Source organism: Chelonoidis abingdonii, chromosome 3 (genome assembly GCF_003597395.2).
Source record: "Chelonoidis abingdonii isolate Lonesome George chromosome 3, CheloAbing_2.0, whole genome shotgun sequence".
Taxonomy (NCBI): Eukaryota; Metazoa; Chordata; order Testudines; family Testudinidae; genus Chelonoidis; species Chelonoidis abingdonii.
This window is the reverse complement of record NC_133771.1, coordinates 161,414,568-161,439,424: the sequence shown is the minus strand read 5'-3', so window position 1 is coordinate 161,439,424 and position 24,857 is coordinate 161,414,568. Positions and strand designations below refer to the sequence as shown.

At 43.3% G+C, this 24,857-nt stretch overlaps 1 protein-coding gene across 1 annotated transcript in view; it reads right to left on the bottom strand.

Moving 5' to 3' along the window:
* Window positions 1-9,912: 9,912 nt before the first annotated feature.
* Window positions 9,913-24,857, bottom strand: part of TOGARAM2 (TOG array regulator of axonemal microtubules 2) — a 63,808-nt gene continuing 48,863 nt past the window's right edge. The window contains exons 19-20 of the mRNA XM_032774844.2: window positions 15,829-15,915; window positions 9,913-12,526 (exon numbers count right to left, since the gene is read on the bottom strand). Of these exons, the coding sequence (XP_032630735.1) occupies window positions 12,270-12,526; window positions 15,829-15,915 (344 nt within the window). The 3' untranslated portion in view covers window positions 9,913-12,269. The remainder of the gene's footprint in view (window positions 12,527-15,828; window positions 15,916-24,857) is intronic.

The following is a 24,857-nucleotide window of genomic DNA, read 5'->3' as shown; positions in this document are numbered from 1 at the left end:
ATATATATATATATATATATATTATTTTACCACTTTGTCAATACGGGGCCTGTATGCTAAAATATAGGCAACACTGCCTGCAGATAAGGTGCTTTCTAAAAGTTTTCTATGAGGCCTTAATTGCTCTTTAATCAATTGTGTAATTAACAGCTTTGGGCACTGTAGACGTCATCAGTTCTATCATTTTTTTATTCTTAATTATTACTATTGGACCTGAAGCCCCAGTTGAAGCCAAGGGCAGCTAATAATGACCATGGCCTTCCCCAAAGCAGTCATTACAAAACTGTGAACCAAACTTCCCTGATTTTCCCCCAGCAGCACAAAAGAGCCTACAGATAACAGGGCTGAGATTTACTGTAAGCCTGCAACTAAAAATGTGTATCAGCTGTACAGCTGAGTCAAAGAAGTTAATTTAACTGGACAGTTTCTATCTTGCAGCCTCACTTCCTCCCAAGCATAATATCACTTTAATACTTGGTCTATACTGGGAATTAAATCCTGCAATGACAGAGGGCTGGCTCAAATAGGTTTCCCATCTCTACTTCCTAGGAGTCTGTTGAAAGTTTCTTTCTTTTGATTTATGCCTGGAAATATAGTTAGTGTAAGGATGGGGGATCCGGGCAAGAGGTGAATGCATCTTTCCTAACTATTTTGAATATAAAACTTTAGTAGTATTTTGGTTCTTTTCATCTGAAGATATATATGTATACACATACTAAACCTCACAAAAATGATGGGGTGCAAGTATTATCCCCATTTTACAGAGGGGATACACAAAGGCCTAGAAAAGTTATGTGATATGCCTATCTATGCTCAGTGAGTCAGTGCATAAGCTGTTACTAAAACTGATGAGTCCTAACACCCAATTCTTTACTCTGATCATTAGACTACTCTGCTAGGACAACAATCCACATGGCAAATTAATTGCCACCTGTTACAGAGGATCTAGTGGAGGCAAACTAAAATAATCCAGACATGAATATGGCAAATAAAAAATTGAATAATACAGTCTTCTTGTTGAAAAACTTCAGTATTTGTCCTGGAAATTGTCTTCTCTTATGAGATCTGGTAAGTGATCTGCTCCTGTAACAGTTTCCCCTACATTAGTGGAATCTCAGCTAATACTGTAAGGATGTCTTCTGAAGTACAATGACTCATTCATAACTTTTGTGCACCACAAATAAAAATACAAGGTATTCTGGCAGGTCTGAACAGCTATGCTTTCATGTAAATACCCATTAAAAGCATGAGTTTGTGTCTCCCGGGGACAATGCAATGCACATGGTACTGAAATGCTCTCCCAGGATCACCTGATATTTTAAGTAAATTCCAGTATTAAGGATGGTGGTTATAATGTTAAAGATTTCTTGGTTTAGATCCTAACCTAGAATCCTAATCGAAATAGGTTTGTTGAACCCATCCTAATTGCTTGGTCTCCTACCAGCACCAGTCTCACTTCACAGAAACCATTCTGCAAAAGGGAGTAATCTGCAGGTTACCACCTCAGCAGAAAGTCTCTGAACAAGGAGCCCACAGCACCTCTCACTCCTGGGAAGGATGGAAAGTCTGTGCTGTCAATTATTGGCAAGAGAGAGTGGAAAAAGCTCAGATTGCATCTGCCTGAACTATACTGGCTCTGTTGACAAATAGCAGATTTTCAGTTTCCAATCCTTCCACGTTGTCTCAACCTTCACAAGGTCAAAATAGTTGGACTGGGCTTTGACATACAAGAAGATTGGAAATTTCAGGCAGGATGGAAGCCAAGAAGTGCATCTAGGCAGTTGCTGTAATTCCCAATCCCCTTGACTGAGTAGTTGTGCCCCTACACCCTGTGTCCCTCCAGTACACAGTGAAACCTGTCTTAAAGGACCTCTCCAAGGGGCCAGCAACAATCAGTTCCCTGATCTTTAACTAAATGTTAGATAACAATATGCTGGAGACACTCAGGATCCTTTTGTGGTCTCTTTTTAGATCCCTTTCTGCATAGGAGAGCTGCTCCTTATGCAAGCTGCACTGTTCTTTGGCCTACCTGGGATGATGGTGACATCCCCACCGCATGGGGCTACAGCTCTGTGGCTTACTATTTAAAAGGACTTAAAACAAGTGCTGCCAAAATATAACAGTCCTGAAGACTAGAGACTGGCCACCACAACCATTCCTCCCAAGCCATCTTTTTCTCCCCATTCCTCATAAAATGGGACCCAGGTCCAAATCATCCTGGCATTCAGTTTTGCATTTCTAAAGCCAGATCCGTGTTGCAATTTCCACAAACACTGCTGGTGATGCTATCATCGGTGGAGGGGGTCAATGCACCATAAATGCCCTTTGAAAACTAAAAGCCATATCCCCAGCTAAAGTAAAAAAGCCTTGAAGTCAACAGACTTATGCTGAGAATCTAGCCCTTAAATGCTCATTTCTGTTTTTCTCTGATGCATTAAATAAATGCCTGAAGGGGCTTTTTCCTGCTTAGGTTTTTTTTGTTTTTTTTGTTTTTTTTAAGGGCAGGTCTTGTCTACTCCTGTTTTTCCTGTGAAGCTAAATTCACAGCATGGTGATGTTGACCATGTCAGTACCAGTGTGGATTGGGGTGGGGGATTCCATTCTTCCCTGTCACCTATGAATGATTCCTCTTGGACTGTGTGCAGCTGTCAGGATTAGGCCCATAACTGTTGGGAGACACAACAGGATTCAACCGAGCGATTCAAAAAACCTGATTTATAAACATCACACACACATTTCTGCCTGTAACACCAGAAACTGGCTGCCATGATTTTAGCATTGAGATGTTATTGGTCACACTGAGTTATGAACTGGTTTTTCCAAGCTATATGGAAAACAATAGCTACCAATTAAACTGCTGGTTTAAATGGCCCAGCTCAAACTAACATGAAACCAAATAATTTTTTTTTAAAATAAAGAACTAGACCAGAGGTCCCCAAGGTGTCAGGCGCACCCTCCTAAGGGGGCATGGAGGAAAGTTTGGGGGTGCATGGTGGGCCTGGGCCAGCCCCCACAGGAGAGCGAGGAGGGAGCACCACCCAGCCCTGCTCTGGCCCTACTCACAACTGCATCCCTGGCTCCAGGCTCAGCACCTGGCCCTATCCCCTGCCTCGGAGCAGCTCCACATCTGGCCATGCAGCTGGCTGCTGGTCCACACCACAGCCCGGCTGTGGCTCCACTCCCACCCCCATCCCCATTCTCGGCCTTGGTCCGTGGCTCTGTTCCCAGCCCAGGACTGAGGCTGGGCCCAGCTGCTGCCCTCCACTATGGCCCAGCTGTGGCTCTGCTCCCACCCCTGCCCACAGCCTTGGCCCTTGGCCGCAGCTCCATTCTCGGCCCCAGCCCCGCTCCGGGTCCCAGACCCACCCACAGCTGCAGCCCCAGCCTCGGCCCTCTTACCCCTGTCCATGTCCTCATTCCCACCACCGTGGGAGCTGCAGCCCCCTCCCAGGTGCGAGGAGTGGGGGGCGCAGATAGGAGTAAGGTGGGCATGACCCTGAAAAGTTTGGGGACCACTGAACGAGACCCAACTATTACAAACTTTATCATCATTCCGTGCCAAGTACAAACAAGATGGTTTAATCCATGGAGGAATCTTTTACAATAGGAACGGGGCCGGTTCCAGGCCACAGTGTGCCAAGCATGTGCTTGGGGTGGCATGCTGCAGGGGGTGCTCTGCCGGTTGCCAGGAGGGTGGCAGGCGGCTCCGGTGGACCTCCCGCAGGTGTGCCTGTGGAGGGTCTGCTGGTCCCGCGGCTCCGGTGGAGCATCTGCAGGCGTGCCTGCGGGAGGTCCTTTGGAGCCGCGGGACCACCGGACCCCTTGCAGGGAAGCTGCGGGAGGTCCACCAGAGCTGCGGGACCAGCGAGTGGCAGAATGCCCCCTGCGGTGTGCCACCGTGCTTGGGGCGGCGAAATTGCTAGAGCTGGCCCTGAATAGGAAGCATTGGCTCACCTCAACATATTATCACTTAGCTCTGAGCTGAACAGTCACTCAGGCAGGGGTTATATAGACTTCAGCTACCCATATTAATTACATTTAGCTCCTTAAATTGAGTAATAGCTGCAACAAACAAATATCTTGACTGCTGTTCAAGATGGATAGATATGTGTATTGCACATTGTCAAGGCTGATTCCACAGTCTGGCACTCTGAGTGCAGAAGATCGGGGCCCACAAGGATTCAAAAAATTAATACTGGCCACTCCACGCTTGTATTATGCTCCCACTGTTACAGCTTTTCTCAACCTTGACTTGGTAAACGCTGCCACCACCCAAATGCAAAATCCCGTTGGAACCCAGGAAGGTGCACTTGGGAATTCCTTCCTGTGGGATATCCTCAAGCACTTTCAACCCCACCCTCCAGGGAACAGTGGAGAAAGAAAACAAAGGAAATTAGTTGTTGCCACCAACTAATTAAACAACATATGCAAAAACCTTTTAGGACACCAAAAATCCAATCCTGTTCTTAAAAAAGGTAAATTTTATTAAAAACAAAAAGAAAGAAAATAAATCTGGAACTTAGGCTTTTGCTAGATTTTAAAAGAGCAATTCCAAAAATTAAGCACCCAAAATAGCTTTCTTGGGGGTTCAGCTTAAAAGTTACAAGCACACAAAAGCATCTGGGGTTAGCACAGAGGAGTTCACTAGCCATAAGAAATAAATGAAAAAAGCCTAATCGCATCTTTCTAAACATTCCTGATCTACTTACATATTTTGGGGGTTCCAAATAGTAGTTCTAGGTGTGATCTGATGATCTATGATCATGCCTGGCTTAAAGCTTCTCATGGCATAACTGCTCCCAGTTCCCCTCTTTCCCAGAGAACCACAACAGAGACACAAAGGGAAGTTTTTTTCCCAAGTTTTAAAAAAATTCTAGCCCTCCCATTGGCTCTTTTGGTCAGGTACCCACTTCTTTCCTTTTACCTGTGGGCTTGTTAACCCTGTACAGGTAAAGCAAGTAGAGAACAGCTATTAAGAGGAATATTATAGCTTACTGGCTGGCTGGGTGTCCATAAAAGGGAGCTACTCCCCTCCCCCCTGTTATTTATTACACATATAGATGATATACTCTTTTACCTCTGATGTATGTTTAATGTTTATTATTGTGTATGTACACATCAGAGGTAGTTCCAAAGTACAAGATTCAAATAGGAGTAGGCAGTGATCCAGAACTGGGTCAAATTCTAAGCACACCCAATGTTATGGTATTCAGAGCTGAATATTTTGTTTGGGTGCCTCTCTAGTACACATATTTTAAATATCTATATTTATAGCTAAACAACTTTACTCAGTGCGGATCTTTCATGTACACTTTTCTCAGGACACTCAAATATTGCAGTCACAGTGTTAAATAATGAATAATAGCAGAGAGAAACATAAATTCATAGATTCGAAGGTCAGAAGGGACCAATGTGATCATCTAGTCTGACCTCCTGTATAACTCAGGCTATAGAATGTCTCTAAAATAATTCCTAGAGCATATAAATAAAAAAGCATAGGCAAACAAAAGAGAGAGTTTAAGATGGACAATCAATGAGCTGACGTGACAGTGGGTCAGATTAATTGACCTCACTGGAGTTACATCAGGGATGAATTTGGCAAATTATTTATTGATGAAAGACCAACTTAGTAATTTGCACTGAAACATCCTCAGCTAAAGCATCCTCAGAAGGGAACAAACTTCATCCAACAAGTCAAGCATAAAAGTATAATTAGGCAGGCCAAAAAAGAATTTGAACAGCAACTAGCAAAAGACACAAAAACTCACTGCAATTTTTTATAAGTACATTGGAAGCAGGAAGCCTACCAAACAATCAGTGGGGACAATGGAAGATTGAGATTTAAAGGAGCACTCAAGGAAGACAAGGCAGTTGCAGAGAAGCTAAATAAATTCTTTGCATAGATCTTCACTGCAGAGGATGAGGGAGATTTCCACAGCTGAGCCATTCTCTTTAGATGACAAATCTAAGGACTGTCCTTGATTTGGTGTATCAATAGAGGAAGTTTTGGAACAAACTGATAAATTAAACAGTAATAAGTCACCAGGACCAGATGATATTCACCCAAGAGTTCTGAAAGAACTCAGATATGAAATTGTAGCACTACTAACTGTGGTATGCAATCTATTGCTTAAATCAGCCTCTGTACCAGATGACTGGTGGATAGCAGATTTTTTTTTTAAAAAAAAAAGCTCTAGAGGCAATCCTGGCAATTACAGGCCAGTAAGCCTAACCTAGTACCGGGCAAATTCGTTGAAACTAGACTAAAGAAAAGAATTATTAGACACATAGGTGAATATATGTGGGGAAAGAGTGACCATGGCTTACGTAAAGGGAAATCATGCCTCACCAATCTATTAGAATTCTTTGAGACTTTAAACAAATATGTGGACAAAGATGATTCTAGTGAATATAGTATTGTTGGACTTTCAGTAAGCCTTTGACAACGTCCCTCACCAAAGGCACATATGCAAAGTAGATAGTCGTGGAATAGCAGGGACTGTCCTCTGATGGATCAGTAACTGCTTAAAAGATAGTAAAGAAAGGGTAGGAATAAATGGTCAGTTTTCACAAGGGAGAGAGGTAAACATTGGGGTCCCTCAAGGATCTGTACTCTGACCGGTTCTGTTCAGGTGTAAACAGTCAGATGGCAAAGTTTTCAGAAGATACAAAATTATTCAAGATAGTTATATCCAAAGCTGACTGTGAAGAGTTATAAAGGGATCTCACAAAACTTCATGACTGAACCACAAAATGGCAGATGAAATTAAGTGTTGATAAATGCAAAGTAATGCACTTTGGAAAACATAATCCCAACTATACATACAAAGTAATGGGATCTAAATAAGCTGTTACCACTCAAGAAAGATGTTGGAGTCATCATGGATAGTTCTCTAAAAACATCTGCTCAATGTGCAGCAGCAGTCAAAAAAAGCTAACAAAGTTAGGAACTATTAGGATAATAAAACAGAAAATATCATAATGCCACTATATAAATCCATGGTACCCTCACACCTTTAATACTGCGTGCAGGTCATATACAGTGCCAAATACAACGGTAAAATAACCTTCTACTCCTACTTTAGATTCCCCCATTTATGCAGCCCAGGATCGCATTATTTCTTTTGGCCACAGCATCACACTGGTATCACACCTTAGGGATTCATTTTTATGAGGTGTCAATAGATTATTGTCAAAGGCATGATTATTTTTCTTTAGCAGAGAGACATTTCCAGCTTGACTCTAGCTCGTAAAAAATTGTGAGAAGATAATAATGGAGCTGTCATTGTTGAGCTGCAATTACTCAAATGTCAGTGCTTTGAACACCAAGTGCCCCACAAACTGGCTGGCATGCACTTCCTGAAGGGGATGGCAGGCAGTAACAAAAAGACATGGCCTGCAGATTCACAGCTATTTCAAATGCAGGCAAAACCCAGGACAGTGTTTTTCTTTTCTTCACTAAAAAGTGAAAGGTGCTGACTGACTGTGGTAGGGGGACTGAAGTCCTCCATTTATCCACAGAAAAGGTATTACCACAGGCAATGCAGGCTCCTCCCATAACTCTCTTCCCCCCCCCTTTGTGGCTCAAACCCCGTTCCTTGGGCACTATTTTTCAGGATGAGGTGAGGCAGCTCATGCTCCAAATCCTTTCAGTTACTGGCTTCTCAGCTGAGGCTCCCAACACAGAGGCACAGTTCAACTATGTGGCAAATGTTTCCAAGATTCCTGTCAGCTCTAATTCTATCTGTCACCATTTTCCAACCTCTGCTTAAATCAACTGACATCACAGGCTTTATTGCAGTATCGGAATTCAATATCAACTGGCAGGAATTTGGTAGAGACAACAGCACCTTCTTTTCCAGTCATTATATAACAAGGATAAAAATAGCTCATTCAATGCAGTCTCTCTCCGGAGTGAAGAGACAAGTTTCTAACAGCTGGTTTTCAGTTGGATCCGGTAAATTCTATACACATACCCCATTCCTCCGATACTGCATGTTCAGCCACTTGCAACCAGCCCCTTTCACATGCACCCCAGAATCATTTGCTCCAGCTCTTGCAGCATTTCAGAGAGGCAGCACAGGGGGTTGTTTACAGGGTGCTACTTCATCTTCAGCAGCAGAGTTGGAAGATAAGCACATTTCCCAGGTCTTGCCTGTCTCTACTCGTCTCCTCTCCTGCACTCTAGACGTCATTTGGATTGAATAAGGCATGAAAATGTTCTGTCTGAGATTGCCAGCCTCCATTCTGCTCATTTCCCACCTACCATTTCTCTCCTTTCAACACTTTCAAAATTTTTCTCCTTTCCCCAGTATTCTCACAAGCCCCCAAAATGCATCCTCAATATTTGCCTCCCTCTCAAGTGCGTGCCTTTGCCCCACCATCCTTCTCAGCCTGGACACATTATTCTCATTTCCCTCCCCACATCAATTCTTCACTTTGCTCTCTGTCTGCCTTCTCCTCAGGTCCCCTGGCTCTGGCAGGTTCTACTGTTGAAATCTCACAGGCACTGAGGATTCTGCAGTTGCATGTGCAAATCAGGTAACTGGGCTCATAAGCAGTTAGATGAATTTGGGCACCACTATGTTAATTGCATAGCACAAGTTTCACTGTAACTGTGCACACAAATTGGACATGTGACTGCATACCCTAAGCTGTCTGAAAATCAGGCCCTAAATAGCTACTGTTTGGTGAGGAGAGAGTGGCAATTTCTGGGAGAAATGATGAGGTTTGCAGTGGATTAGCAATGTTCTACTATATTGTGCATCCCCCTTGATCCCAATCTTCAATTCATTCACCTTTGTCTTTCAAATGCCTATTACTGTACAGAGGGAAAATTCTCCCCAAAGCAAGAAAACAAACAAAATTAAGAGTCAAGACAACTCTCTCCCCTTCCTGGCATCTGAACATTAGCCTGCCCCTCCCTGTGCTTGGTCCCAACCCATAGGGCAGAATACTAGAGTTTTCCTTACCCTATTATTTTAGAGCCATTCCCCACCCCCACCCCCACCCCCATCATGACAACAGCTCTTACCTTTGGCTAGCAGGCATGTAAATTGCTATCTGTGGGCATTGTCAATGCATCACTCCATTGTTGAACTAGCAGGGTAGTGAAAGTGGGGCATTCAGTCTGCATCTAGCTTCCAGGAGCCAAAGTGGATTAGCATCTGTGATATACCTCAGCGAAATAGGCTGGGAGAGCCTCAAGGTTGGCCCCAAAGCCCAAGGGGTGTTCTGTAAATGGGGTAATGACCCAGCAGAAAAAGCACTTGCAGTTAGCAGGGTCATCTCCTCAAGGATTAGTGTTCTAACAAGAAAGGCAGGGTGGGTTAATGAATTGGCCTCTGGCCACTGAATCAGGCAACCCCAGTTCTGTTACCAGTTTGGCCATTGACCTGATGTTTGACCTCTGGCAGGTCACTTCACCTCTTTGTACCTCTGACTCCCTCACCCTTGGTCTTGATTATTTAGATTGTGAGCCAAGGATGTCACATATTCATGCTGTACCTAGCAAAATTACAATAAGGATAAATTAACAAATGCAGAAAGGAAACAGGAAACACATTGTTTGGGTTTGTGCCAGTCCTAGTATCCTGGGTGAGGATCCCATTCCCAACCTTCCCAAAAGCATTTTGTCTCCTTTGTTTCCCAAGCAACCACTTCAGTTGTATTCCACATGTTTTCCTGTTCAAGAGGAGGGAGAAGTGGAACTACAGTTAGCCCAGTGTTCACCAGGGAGCACCCCTGCTCCATCTTCCTTAAGGCATGGAGCCCCTTGTCAGCAGGGGCAAAACTGGGTCCTTATGTGTTCTGAGTTCCCATCACATGGTAAAACTGTCTCAACTGTACAGCCAACACAAAAACCCAACCAGACAGAACCAACATACTGGCAGGAAACACTTTATTCCCATCAATCCTGTGAAACAATATACCCATGAGCAACACTCCAGGCCAGTAGCAGCTTAAGAGGTGGCTACATAAGCTACCTTTTAATTTGACTCCATGAACCCTACAACTGAACAAATAAAACAGACTGGGGACGGGGGAGGGGTTCTTTTGCTATACACAAAAGCCTCTTTTCTCCTAAGTACAAAAACTTCCTACTGTACCCCCAGGGGCTAGACAGAAGCTGAAGAAGAAGCTAAAAGAAAGAACATTTATTCAGCAGCAAAGGGCTCTAGAGGGAGGTGTGCCTAAAGGGACGGGAACTGTGAGGAGAGAGGACCTTGAGATTGAGGGAGGGAGAAACCAGGGATCTCAGAAGATGCTACCCCTAAAAAAATCCAAAAACTTTCAAATAAGCTCTGGGTAGTGAGCAAGCTCAAGTTGCTTGAAGGAGTAAATATAATGCAAGGCTTTGCTTATTTAACTCTGGTCGTTCTTTAACAGTATCACTCCCCACAGAAGCCTCAGTTCAACATTTTGGCATTTGGTGTTTTTGGCAGTGCCTTGCTCTTTCTCCAAAGAACAATCCACACCACACTAAGCCTATACCATTTTCACCTGGTTTTTAGAAAAATCTTCCAAAGTCCCAAGTTCCGAGGCATTGTAGAACACCTCCGAAGATACTAAGTTCCTGGATACTGTTAGAAGTTTCCTGAAGGTGGCAAGTTCCAGGGCACTTCGCAATGTTTCAGAACTAGGTTCTTGGCTCAGAGGGTGCACTAGAATGTTCCAGAAGATTCTGAGTTCCTGGTGCTCTAGAACATTACATTTACACTACATTACCTATGCAGTTCGAAGTTAATCTAAAAACACTTCAGAAGGTTTGAATCATTTCACCATTCTTTACAGTAATAAAAGACCTTGGTGATGGGGGATGGAGGGGAATTCACAGAAAGATAACAGAGAATGCAACAAGTTAGACTACTATATCGCTTCAGGTATGAAAAAATAAAGACGTAAATTTAAAATTCTCAGACTTGTGGGCCTCTTTGGCTGGGTCCTTCTGTGCTGCTCTTTGGCCTTCTGACTTAATGGACAAGGCCCCATTTTCAAGGTCCTTCTATTTTTCTGCTCTCATGGGCCCCATGTGCTTCACTCTGCCTGTGTTCAGGATCTTATATATCCCTTCTTCTTTCTTTCCCTCTGCCTTTCAGGGTTGTGTGAATATGTGTAGAAGTGTTCAATTTTTCAGAAATGGAAATATACTCAGGTCACTTTTTCTGCTTCCAGGGCCCCACCTCTCTCTCTCCTTTACCCCCTTTTCCACAGGCTCTTGTTGATACGTCTACACTATGGCCAGGAGTGAGCCTCTCAGCCTGGGTAGGCAAACTCATGCTAGTGGCACTCTAACAAGTATGTTAAAAATAGCAGTGTTGACACTGTGGCTTGGATAGCAGCTTGGACTCTCAAGCCTATAGGGACAGGTAGGCTTCAGATCCCAAGCTCCAGCCTGAGCTGCAAGGTCCACATTGCTATTTTTAGCATGCTAGCTTGAGCCCCACTAGTGCAAATCTCCCAGCTCCAATGTAGACATACCTTTGTGCCTTGGGGGCGGCATATTTCTCTCTTCCTCACTCAATTTATTTTCTCAGCCTGGAGTGTTTGCCTCTCACTCTCTGTTTCTGGGCAGGGCCAGCTCCAGGCACCAGCTAAGGAAGCAGGTGCTTGGGGCGGCCAATACAAAGGGGTGGTACTCCGTCCGCTACTGGGGTGGCCCATCCAGGTCTTCAGCGGGAATTTGATAGCTGGTCCTTCAGTCCCTCTCTTCCTCTTTGAGCTGCCGCCGAAGGGGAAGAGAGGGACTGAAGGACATGCCGCCAAACTGCCAATGAAGAATAGAGCGGCGAGACTGAGCTGCCACCAAAGTGCCGCTGATGGGTTTTTTGTTTGTTTGTTTGTTTTTTCCTCACCGCTTGGGGCAGCAGAAAACCTGGAGCCAGCCCTGGTTCTGGGGCCCAATCATCCACCCCCCCTTCTCTCATTGTGTCTAAGGCCCATCTCTCCTTCCCTAAACATGTCTGTGTATAGATACATTATTTTCTTTTTTACACAATTACAAATCACAACATTTATACATAATTATTGTTTTTAAAAGAGCTATGTAAAACCTCTCAGGAACAAACACTGAAGAAATAAAACCTTATAAAAATACGCGATTTGTTTAATTCTACTTCATAATATACTATATACATCTAGATCTATAAACTTATTCCTTCCTCCAAAAACATAGAATAAAATCATTGCCAGTATAATGTCCACCACATCATTTATCCACCTCATCAAGTGCCACACTGTAAACTGTCCTGGAGGCTACTGTGCCTCCTTCACTGGAGTTCCATGTCTAAAAGGTCCTGGAGAGATTTTATCACATGTTGTGGTTGGCTGGAAGCATGATCCTCTAGGCTGCGTCCCATCTCTTTGTACAGGCTTTTAACAAGCCTGCAGACCACAGTCCTGACATTCCCGCTTCTACCAGGTAACACCCCATTTCCGATCATGTTGTTCAGGAAATACCAGAGAACAGGCAGGGTGTGACGTTCCACAGCCTGGGGTTTCCGAGAGTAGACAGAAGATACAAGCGCTGCAAGACAGAAGATAAAGCATCTTAACAATCAAGATGGAAGCCCATCTTCATTTTTAGTTCGTCAAAACTGTTTCTGACTGCTGTCTGGAATCTGAATGCAAACCGCACAATTCTCTATAAGCAAACAAATGATATTATCCGTTAAATAGAACTATTGACCTCAAATTACCTTAATTTCTCCAAATCAGAGGCCTCATGCTGAACATGACATAATTACTAAAGAAGTAATTAATATAATTATTGTAAACTGTTGGACTGATGAACCTTTGATAACATATGATAGAAGTGTCAAACCTCTATTTCCAGTGATCAGCTGTCTAAAATAGCTGTACCAAATTTCAAGATTATAGCTCAAAAGAACTCTTGTATGGTTGAACTCCAGTAAGAGACACTGTTGACCTTTTGGTGAACTCTGATGAAAAAAACAAAGGTCTAATTTGGGGTTTCCTTGTGCTCAGTGGCCCATAATGAATGTCTGTACTAAATTTCAAAATTCTAGCCCACGGGACTAAAATCTGATCAAAAAGATGGATGATCTATTGGTGCTTCTGATGGGAAGGTCTAATCTGAGATTTTTCTTGTACTTAATGCCTCATAATGAATGACTGTTCCAAATGTCAAGATGTCTAGCTCTCTAAGGTACTAATATAGCCACCATAATCACAGTGTTTGGGTGCCTGACAATCTTTAATATATTTACCCTCACAACATGCCTGTGATGTAGAAAAGTGCTATTATACCCATTTTAGAGAGAAGAAACTGAGGCACAGATAGAGCATAAGTGACTTGCCCCAGATCACACAGAAAGGCTGTAGTGGAACAAGGAATTAAACCCAGGTCTCCCAAATGCAAGGATAAAGCCCTAATCACTAGACAATTCTTCCTTTCACCCTTCCTGAGATGAGATCTCAATTCACTTTCTGAATTGGATAGATGGCTACTTTAAAAACAAACAAAAACCTGACACTACCTGGCATCTTTGCTGGCAGTTTCCACAGAAAGGCCAAGAACTGATATGGCCTAGAGACTGAATACTCATCAGTTTGATAGAGGTAAATTGAAGCACATTAGCTGGTGATAGTGTGAGGGAAGCATACGTTGCTATTCTGTGGTTAAAGCAATTTCATATTCCCAGCACTGTAAGTCTGGCACCTTTCACCAGCATTAAATTCACTTTTTTAAAAATCAGCTTTAAATAATACTTAAACAACCGTAATAAATCAGCAAAGGGTTACAGTCCCTCATTTAAAAAGGAGATAATTAGAGCACAGATGCTATTAAATGTAGTGGCCACAATGGAGTTTAGAAGAGAGAGCTGCCTGTTCCCAATAAATCCCAGAGGGAACATATGCTCTTTCTAAACTGGCCCCAATTTATATTTAAATGCTTTATTTGCAAAAAGAGATTAAATTGCTGTAGAATTCAATTGTGTGTGTACAGAGATTTACTTTATGCAAATTACCTTTAAAGGCCCTGCTAGGTTTGCCATGGATATGGATGCCCATAAGAGAATTATAATGAATAAGCAAACCTTATTAAACCTTATTAAGGGGATTAAAAGAAGCTGGAATAATTGGCAGTAGATTTAGCCCTAATTAAAGCAAGGCTATAATTAGGCTGCTTTCAGCGTACATCAAGATGATCGATTTTGCCATTTCTTGGCTGTCACTGGACATAAGCTGTGATTATAGGTCAAGAAAAAGCAGCATTTTTAGCTTGTAGGATTCTGTTGATGTGGAAATAGACTATATTTACACACATTGAAATAGTGGAAATGCAATGTCATGCTTCTGGGTAGTGTTGTCAGATGCTACTGGCGTGGTGCTCTGCTCTGTTCAGCGTTGACATCACTCAGCTGCATGCGTGTGTTCCCTGTGTGTGCTGTCCCAGCTCTTCGAAGATAGCTGACACAGCAGACCCCGAGAGAACCCCCAATGACCACAGAGTCTAGTAAGGTGCGAAGGCACTTTGGCCAGATTTATTGCCAAACGAAGCACAATGATAGTTCCCTCTAGATTTTACTCTACAGGACATACAACGAGTATGTGCCCCCTGGCAATGGACTCAGCTCAGTCAGTGGCGAGACTTTCTACTGCCCCCTAGGCTGGACAAAGACACCGCCCCAGGGATGCATTCTTATACAGAGGTACAAACAAGTTACACATCACTCCTGACGTATTGAGGTGCAACCCTTCTACTTAGTAAGGTACAACCCCTTTACGTAGTAAGGTGCTGCCTCTTACCTTGTACATGTAGGTTCGAACAAAACAACTCTATGCATCATATTCCCCTTTTGGCCCTGTCATTGGAATGGGTCAGCTTGTTCCTTGTTATCTGTGTGGAGTGTACAAGTTTGTGAATGTTCTGATATCTGGTGTCCAGTACCTTTTAGGTATGTCTCTTTTTGCAGCATCAGCCCTTTCCTTGCCAGCTTCTGTGAGCAGGGCCTGCCTCTGGCTCACAGCTTAACTTTGCTTTGTTAGCAAAGCCTTGACCATTACTTTAGTTCAGGCCTTAGGCCTCATACCGGGCCTTGATACCAAGGTATATCTCAGAGCCTCCTCTTACTACAGGTAGAAGCAGATAGCCTGCAGGGTCAGGAAGGAAGTGCCTGCTCACACCCCCAGGGAGGCACATCCTTGCAACAACCATTATTCACATGAACAGTCTGCACTCATGCTGGTAGTCCCAGCTTTTGTGGGATCCAGCCCAAAATGTTTGCCACAAAAGAACTCCTCTCCCAGAGCTCTTTGTCAGAGAGGCAAAACAGACCCCAAGAATAGAAAAATATCAGTGACCCCAAAATGTTCCATAGCTGGGTATGGGTGTCTGTAGGCTGTCGGGGATAGACATTTCTCTAAGGAAGCAGAACCTGTGGGCCTAGCCCTGATCTCACATTGCCACCCTTTTAAAAATGTTCAGGAGACATCTGGAATACTTGTAGTTTCTCTTTCTTAGGAGAGAATTTTGAGACCTCCCATCGATGATTCATTACTAGACTCTGAAAGCCCAATTCTCCATTGCCTTGCATCTTGCACAGTCAATTACACCTGTGCAAAGTGTATGTAATACATGACAGGATCAGAGCAGGAGCATTTTACAAGCACTTTACACAGGTATAATTGACTTAAAAGGGTGAAGGGCACTGGAGGAACAGGCCCAGTGCCTCCTGCTGTTCCATGGGCTATAGCTTTGTAAATGCATAGGGATTTCCTCATATTTGTCATTTCCCAAGAGTCTTTCTTGAGTTTAATCCAAGTGAACCATGAAAAGTTCAGTTCAGCTGAGCTGTTTGTTACCTGACAGGTGTTCCGTGATGTCCTGCATGGCTCGACCACTGATGAAATGCACTCTGCTGGCAAATGCTTGTAGAAGCAACGCATTATCTGAAAGGGACAGTGACACATTCATGATCTTTGTTTTTGAGATTGTAAACAACAAAGAAAATATTTGCATCTTCTAAAATACAGCAAATTTCAGAGAATATGGGGTACATTTAATCTTCTCTTGACGTTAACTTGGGATGTTTTCAAATTCAGAACAAAAGTTCCTGATCCCACATCAGCTTGTGTGAAATTCACCACTGTGCAGAGTGCTAGCACAAGACCCACACCCTACAGCTAAATCAGTCCCTCATAGTTTAAATGGGATGTAAGTGGCACATAGGCCTCATGCTTTATTTCTGCAGAGAAGTGACTTTTACACTCAGTGAACATCTGTGCAAATTTAAAATCAGTTCCTCCTTTACTTACCTGCCAAGAGCTCAGCACAAGATTCTGTGTTGTCCCTGCAAGAACAAATTATCTGATCACCACCACCATCTGCAACTTGTGCTTGTGATACCAACAGCCATTGCAGAAAAAGAAAGAGAAAAAGACCAATAACTCAGATCATGGCAGGGAAGTAAAAGAAGAACTGATTTCCCAATATTTTGTTGTCAAATGTATTTTTCATCCACAGCTTGTGATTGATTTAGAATCCTGGCTGTTGTTTTAAAACTATTGCACAAAGTGACCTACAATAGTTGATTCTGTTGGTTCTGACAAGCTCAGCAGAGTTGTTTTTGGATGTAGTATTTGGATGAGCTATCTCCATGGAACACCTAGATGCCATAGATAATGAGGGTGATGGGTCTGTAGGTAACATGCTTCCTTCTGTATCAGCACTGAGCCAAAGTCTCAACACAGTTTTAAGGGGCACAGTATTGTTATAGATGCCATCTTTTTTTGTATGAGACATAAAACTGAGATCATTAATGATCACATTGTACTTTTTGCAAGCAGACAACAACAGTATTTGGCACTGGTGCTCTGGCTAAATTTCAACACTGGTAATTACATTCTGTCCATCAAAAATTCCAAATAGACGCTTCACTTCCAGCCCTAAACTGTTGTGTGGTATTGATATGTGCTGTTAAATAGTTGCTGTGTTCCACTCAGACAGAGATGGTTACATGTCAGTTGCTGTTTTGAAACGACTGCGTTGAAATCCTGATATGAAAGATGTTATAGCAGTGCAAAATATTAGTTATTAGTATTGATCTCAATAAAGCTTTTCCAATCACTGTTAAAACTATTGTTGGGACCCCTTCATTTTGTAAGGTGCTAAGCTTACAGGCAATGCTCTCTTCTGAATTAAAAATTTTGAAACACTGCAAGCTTGCAAGAGTCAACAACCAATTTATACAAGCTTTACCTCAGAACTGCCTGTAGCACAGGGCAGCTGTAAATGGAGGCTGGGAGTGAGAAAGCAATGCAGCAGGTGATGCTATTTTCAGTAACTCAGCTTTGACTCTATCCAATAAACACTAGATTGGTTTACTGGTTGCAAGACAGGCAGCTCAGTGTTAGCCACAGTTATTAAATACGATGAGATGATTCCTTTGCATTCTCATGTCATTTTCAGTACAGCAGTGTCAGCCTCCTTAGGAGTCGTCTCCCTTGGAGACCTGATGTTATATCATTAACATGATGCTTATTAGTACTGTTTGTTATATTGAGTCCTCCTTCCCTGTGATTTACCCTGGCAGAAGGGCTCGAGGCGCTATATATAGCATAGTAAAAATAACTTAAAATGCATTTACAAATATAAAAGCCTCCCTGTAAAAGCCTCCAAGTAAAACCAGCCAAGGGGTTTAAAAGAGATCATAGGTATATACTGGACTTGCCACACCAGATCAGACCAGCGATATATCTAGAATGAGGTTTTCAAAGGCACAGAGAAGAGTTAGGCTCCCAGTTCCCATTGACCTCCTATAGGAATTAGGCACCTGTCATTTGTGCCTTTGAAATGCTCCCCCCAGTCCTGTGTCCTGTAACAAACTGAAATAAGCCCAAATCGATCTTAGGTACTCAAACCCATTTAAGTGTCCACACTGAGGAATTGCCCCAGTTTGACTCCGTCGATTTAGAACCTGATTTACTTAAAGCAGGGCAATTTTGGTGCATAGAAAGGCCCTCAGTTGCCCATCTGTAAAATGAGATAATGATACTTCCTTTATCGCATCATTTGTCTGCCTTGTCTATTTAAACTGTAAGCTTTTTGGGAGAGGGTCTGTCTCTAGCTATGTTTGCACAGCACCTAATACAATGGGGCCCTAAGTTCATTTGGAGCATATCTAAGCACTATCGGAAAACATGTAATGAGGAAAAACAGTCTCTGTTGGTTAGAGGTTATGTCCCAAAGCACAAGAATTTATAAAAAGGACAGAAAGATTAAATACAGGACAAAGTGGGGGTCAAATTAAAAAAAACAAACACACAAAACCCCCCTCTGGAATAGAAAGGTTTAAAGTGTTTTAAAAGTGAGGAGAGATGGATGCCAGAGAAGATCGAGTTCCATATTCTAGCCCCCATCACCATAAAGGCCTGATTAGCCCCCAACCTATTGTGCTGGGTCCTTTAAATGGTGATGGATTGTGTTCTGTTCACAGATAATGGACAGAAAAGAGTACAGGGCCATTTATGGCCTTCAGACAAAAACTGGGGACTCTCCAAGCTAGGTGTCAAAGTAAAGGTAGATAAATGGTGCTGGGGATTATTCAGAGCTAATTCAGTTTGTTTCCAGGTGGATTTTTGGTCTCAAGAGCAATAATTTTACAATAGGCTACTGAGCAATTTTGTAAGCACTTTCCATTGCTGCTGGGATCATCAAAGGTGGTAGATGGGAAAATCCTGTCTAAAATTTTGATGCCCGTGAACAACCAATTTCCCAGGTGCTTCTAGGGTCCAAAATATAGGAGTTAGCAGAGTGATTGGGGGATGCACACAACTTACCTCCTGTAGGCTAGGAAAGTAGTAGGGCCTTGCCACGCATGGTTTTTTAACTGTGAAGGTGACAATATTTAAAGACAAGGGGCCTGATTCACTCTACGGAGTTTGCCACTACAATCCCAATTAGGGCTGTCACTTAATCACAGTTAACTCCTGCGATTAACTAAAAAAAAAACATGATTAATCTCTGTTTTAATTGTCCTGTTAAACACTAGAATACCAACTGAAATTTATTAAATATTTTGGATGTTTTTCTACATTTTCATATCTATTGCATTCTGTGTAATTGAAATCAAAGTGTATTCTTTTTTACAAATATTTGCAAGGTTAAAATGATAAACAAAAGAAACTATGTTTCAGTTCAGCTCACACAAGTACTGTAGTGCAATCTCTTTGTCATGAAAGTGCAACCTACAAATGTAGATTTTTTTTGTTACATAACTGCACTCAAGAAACAAAACAATGTAAAACTTTAGCGCCTACAAGTCCATTCAGTCCTACTTCTTGTTCAGCTAAGTTTGTGTACATTTACAGGCGATAATGGTGCTCACTTCTTGTTTACAATGTCACCTGAAAGTGAGAACAGGCATTTGCATGGCACTTCTGTAGCTGGCATTGAAAGGTATTTAGGTGCCAGATATGCTAAACATTCGTATGTCCCTTCATGCTTTGGCCACCATTCCATAGGACATGTTTCCATGCTGATGACATTTGTTAAAAAATAATGTGTTAATTAAATTTGTGACTGAACTCCTTGGGAGAGAATTATATGTCCGTGCTCTGTTTTACCTGCATCCTGCCATATATTTCATGTTATAGCAGTCTCGGATGATGACTCATGTTGTTCATTTTAAGAACACTTGCACCGTAGATTTCACAAAATGCAAAGAAGGTACCAATGTGAGATTTCTAAAGATAGCTACAGCACTTGACCCAAGGTTTAAGAATCTGAAGTGCCTTCCAAAATCTGAGAGAGATGAGGTGTGGAGCATGCTTTCAGAAGTCTTAAAAAAGCAACACTTCGATGCAGAAACTACAGAACCTGAACCACCAAAAAAGAAAATCAACCTTCTGCTGGTGGCATCTGATTCAGATGGTGAAAATGAACATGTGTTGGTACGCACTGCTTTGGATTGTTATCAAGCAGAACCTGTCATCAGCATGGATGCATGTCCCGTGGAATGGTGGTTGAAGCATGAAGGGACATATGAATCTTTAGCACAACTGGGATGTAAATATCTTGTGACGCTGGCTACAACAGTGCCATGCAAACGCCTGTTCTCACTTTCAGGTGACATGGTAAACAAGAAGAGGGCAGCATTATCGTCTGCAAATGTAAACAAACATCTTTGTCTGAGCGACTGGCTAAACAAGAAGTAGGACTGAGTGGACTTGCAGGCTCTAAAATTTTACATTGTTTTATTTTTGAATGCACGTATTTTGTACATAATTCTACATTTGTAAGTTCAACTTTCATGATAAAGAGACTGCACTACTGTACTTGTATTAGGTGAATTGAAAAATACTATTTCTTTTGCTTTTTTATAGTGCAAATACTTGTAATCAAAAATAAATATACAGTGAGCACTGGACACTTTGTATTCTGTGTTGCAGTTGAAATCGGTGTATTTGAAAATGTAGAAAACATCCAAAAACATTTAAATAAGTGGTATTCTATTATTATTTAACAGTGCGATTAATCGCACGATTAATTGTGATTAATTTTTTTAATTGCTTGACAGCCATAACCCCAATCAAAACCCCTGATCCTTGAATTTTGGGGTGTATAAGATCCAGTTCTGGATCTGAATTTTGCAAATGGCTCATATCTGTCTGATGGACAGAACCGAAACCCTGGATCTAAAATATTAAAAACTTTGCAGCTTGAACCCATCTCTAGTTGAAACCTACACAAACGTAGACAAATGTGTTTTGCACAGCTCCAGTACTGACACTTGCCAGTGCTTACAGGTTACAGTATTTCATTTAAGACAGAGCCTGGGGTGTGGGGGAGAGGAAAAGCTCCTAGAGACAATATACTTAAACGTGCCACAAGACCAACAGGGATCATGGCTGCTGGATACCATAATACAAGGGTGAGGCATATGCTCACCTCCATTCTGCTGGGTGGTGTGGAGGGCGGGTCTAGGTCCACCACCTACTGAGGAAAGGCCAGAACACAGTGGTGCTGACCTCACACAATTCTCTCTGCTTTACACTCAGATACAATCTTGTCCTTATGATCTAAAACCAATTTCCCTGCACAGAGGAACAGTGACAGGCAAGCAGTGAGCAAATTCTATTAGCTATATAAGAGCTCTGGCTCGCTGGTGCAAAGAGAGTTAATAATTCCATTCTAAGGCCTGCCTCGTGAACACTCTAAATATTTCAGGCATATTCACCCAGTGCAGTATTTCTATAGCTGACATAAATCTGTATGGCAAGGGAATTTACAACAGGCCTTGGTTATGTAGTTATTGGCTATAGTAATCTTGCCCTATACAGAACAACATTTGGAACAAGCCATCATTTAGCTCTGGATTTATACTTGTTTGTTCTAGTAAGGAACTTGGCAAATCATAAATTTCATTTAAAAAAAATAAGAGCAAGAGCTGAAGATATTTATGAACTGAAGAGAGGAGAAGGAACCAGTAAAGGCCCATAATTTAGAGCTTCTTAGGAGATGGCACAGCAGAAGCTCTGCTGGGTCAAGGTCCCCTTCACATCAGCATCAAAGCAACTTGCCTGGGAAGCCAAGATGGGCCAGAAACAACATCAAAATCCATGCACTCCCTTGTCCTTATGCTCTAGGGATGTTCAGTACCAGGTTTTACTGCTTAGCCCCATCTTTATAACAAACCAAACTAAGAGTCCAGATCCAATGAATTCTAACATGTTGGGGAAATTTGGATGCAGATTCAAGCTTTGCCACTCTGATCCCTTTCTTCTTGGAAGCTGGTGACTAAATACCTTTGAGGATCCGGGCCTAAGGGCCTCATTTCTAGAGGGGTTGAGCACCCATAACTCCAGTTGAAGTCAATGGAAGATATGGGTGCTCAACACCTCTGATCATCATATAGTGAGTGATTTGCAAACCTAGGATCATCGTAAGACTCCAATATTTTGTGTGGAACTCATAGCTCACTCAAACTGCAGTCCACCATGGTGTGAAGATGAGTCCTGTACAAGGTATAAGACTGTGCCTCTGCAGAAGGGAAACAGCTTTATTTTAATGTGTAAAACTCTTAGTGACCCTCATTACAAGGGATATTCCTCATTTCAGACCCAAACTCGTCTCTCATCACACACACATCTGCTCTGATCTCATATTTTATTTATTTTCATGTACGAATTTGGTGCTGCTAATAATATGTCAGACTGACAAACCTGAAGACTGAAAGCCTCTGTTGACAGAACAAGCATAACAAAAACAGTGCTAGCACAAACTTCACCCCATCCCACCCCCATCTACTGGCAAGGTGTCTCAACCCAGTACCTAACCTAGATGGTTGAGTGGGTAATTCAGTCTCTATGGCCCATTCAGGCTATCTGGAATACTCTTATCATTGTAGTAAAATCTCCTCGAGAGGCAGTAGCCAAGTCAATGGAAGAATTCCTGTCTACATAGGGATTTAGGTCCGCTTAACTACAGGCAGGCCTACTCTACACTTGAAAAGATCCACCTCCACATCAGGCGGTAGCTATGTCAGCAGGAGAAACTTTCTTGTCAACCTAGCACTGTCTACACTGGGGGTTAGGTCAGTATAACTGCATCGCTCGGGGGTATGGATTTTTCATATCTCTGATTGACACTGCTGGGTTGATCTAATTTTCTAGTGTATATCAGCCTTTAGTCTTAACCCTCCCTTATGAAATTACCAGCAGGGAAGCCAAATATGATGTAAACACCTGTCCACTGGCAAATGAGTTAGACTAGTAAAATCAGTCCATACAGACAATCAGGCAGCCATCTGACAGTAACAACTTCCACTCCCTATTGACTTGGGCTTGACATGAACTAGTGTCCTTGTCATAAGTAGATAGGTAAGGTAAGGGTTAATTTTCTTTTGCCTGTAAAGGGGAACCAAACACCTGACCAGAGGACCAATCAGAGAAAAGACGGTTACTCACCTTTGTAACTGTTGTTCTTCGAGATGTGTTGCTCATATCCATTCCAGTTAGGTGCGCGCGCGCCGCGTGCACGTTCGTCGGAAAAATTCCCCTAGCAACAACCGCGGGTCGGCAGTTCCCCTTGCGTGGCGCTTGGGCACCGTATACGCCCCTGCCACCTGCCGCTCCCATCTTCTTGCCGCTACTCCTACAGTGGGAAGGAGGTCGGGGTGGAAACATAAGCAACAACCTCTAAAACAAACAGTCACAAAGGTGATAACCAATCTTTTCTTCTTCGATGCTTGCATATTCATTCCAAGTAGGTGAATCCCAGACCTTACTGCGTGGTGTCGGAGTGGAGACTGTTGAATGCAAGAACAGAAGCAAGAGCCGCATCGTCCCGACTGCTGTCCATAGGCGTAATGGGCCAAAAAGTGTGCACGACACACGTGCTCAATACATTGTCTTGTATAGGCACACGGCGAGAAGCAATCGAGGACGCTGCGCTCTCGTGGAATGAGCGTAATCGCCTGTCGAAGTGTGAGCCAAGGCATAGCTGTTTTGGATGCAGGCCGTCCACCAGATATTTGTTGCTGTAACAGGGTGACCTGCTCTTTGCAACGCAGGAAAGTTGGAGTCTTTCGGAAGGGTCGGGTGGATCAAATGTAAAACGGCACCCCGCAACATCCGAGTGAATGCAAGCTCTGCTCTCGCAGACCATAGTTTGGGTAAAACACGGAAGGAAAATGTCCTGTTTGTGGAATGGGGAGACCAACTGGCCGAAAGGCAGGAGCGGCGGGATGTACCTTGTTTATGAATATCGTGTATGTGCGTCCGCCACCAAGCGCACGAAGCCTGAGATCCTGGTCGATGTAATGGCAAAGAACGCCACGCTCCACATAGGTAAGGAAGAGTCATTCAAGGTCGAAAAGGAGGCCTTGTTCAGCGACAGAGGTCCCAGAGGTGGCGGGAGTAGCGGACCTGGGATACAGGTCGCTCAGGCCTGTATGAACCAAAGACCAGAGGGTGAGAGAAGCGTGAAGACTTCTCGATGGAAGGACGGAAATGGCCGCGGTGATTGGAGGGATGAGAGGAGGCTTGTTGTTTAAGGTGCCATAGATATATCCAGTAGCACTTGATGGGAACTGAGCGTGACATCCGTGTGACTGACAATCAGCAGACCTCTTCCATTTTTGCCAGGTAGGTAGCCCTGGATTTGCATGTTTCACTTCCCCAGAGCAACATTGCGCACGGGTGGAACAGCGGCTCGCAGCAGCTCCTCCAGCAGGAGCCCGCAGTCAGTCCGAGACCAGAGTCGGTGGAAATGCTGCCGTGGTCTTGTGATATCAATACGCATGGACGCAGGGGAATGGACTTATGGACAGTCCAAAGCGTGGGTACCATTGTGGCGAGCCATGAGGCATTGAAATTACCGGCTGTTCTGCGTACTTTACAGAGATTTGGCCCAAGGGAACGGGAAGGCTATAGAGAGGGTCGACCAAGTATAGGAACGCGTCCGACAGAGAGCGCTGTATCGAGACCGCGGAAGAGCAGAACAGGGGCAACTCCCAAAGTTTTTTTTTTGGTGTTTCCCCCGGGACGCGAATAGTCGATTCGGGAAATCCCCACCGCCGGAATAAGAGAATGGAATGTCCGACGAAGAGCCATCGTCGGCTAAAAGACCTTGCTGACCGTCTGCAACACGTTCTGGACCTGAAGAAAAAGGTTCCAGATCGTGCCTGGGTTACACAAACTTCACACACGTCCATCGCCTCCTGACAAAGAGGAGAAGCGTCCCCCTGCTGTTAATAAGTGATGCGTGTGTTTCGTGGCACTAAAGACAGAACGGCCTCTCAGGTGAGAAGAAACTGGCAGGGGCGACGGCTCTCAGCTCCTGATGTTTATTGCACGACAGCCAGCGGCACCTAGAGCTGTGTCGACGAGAC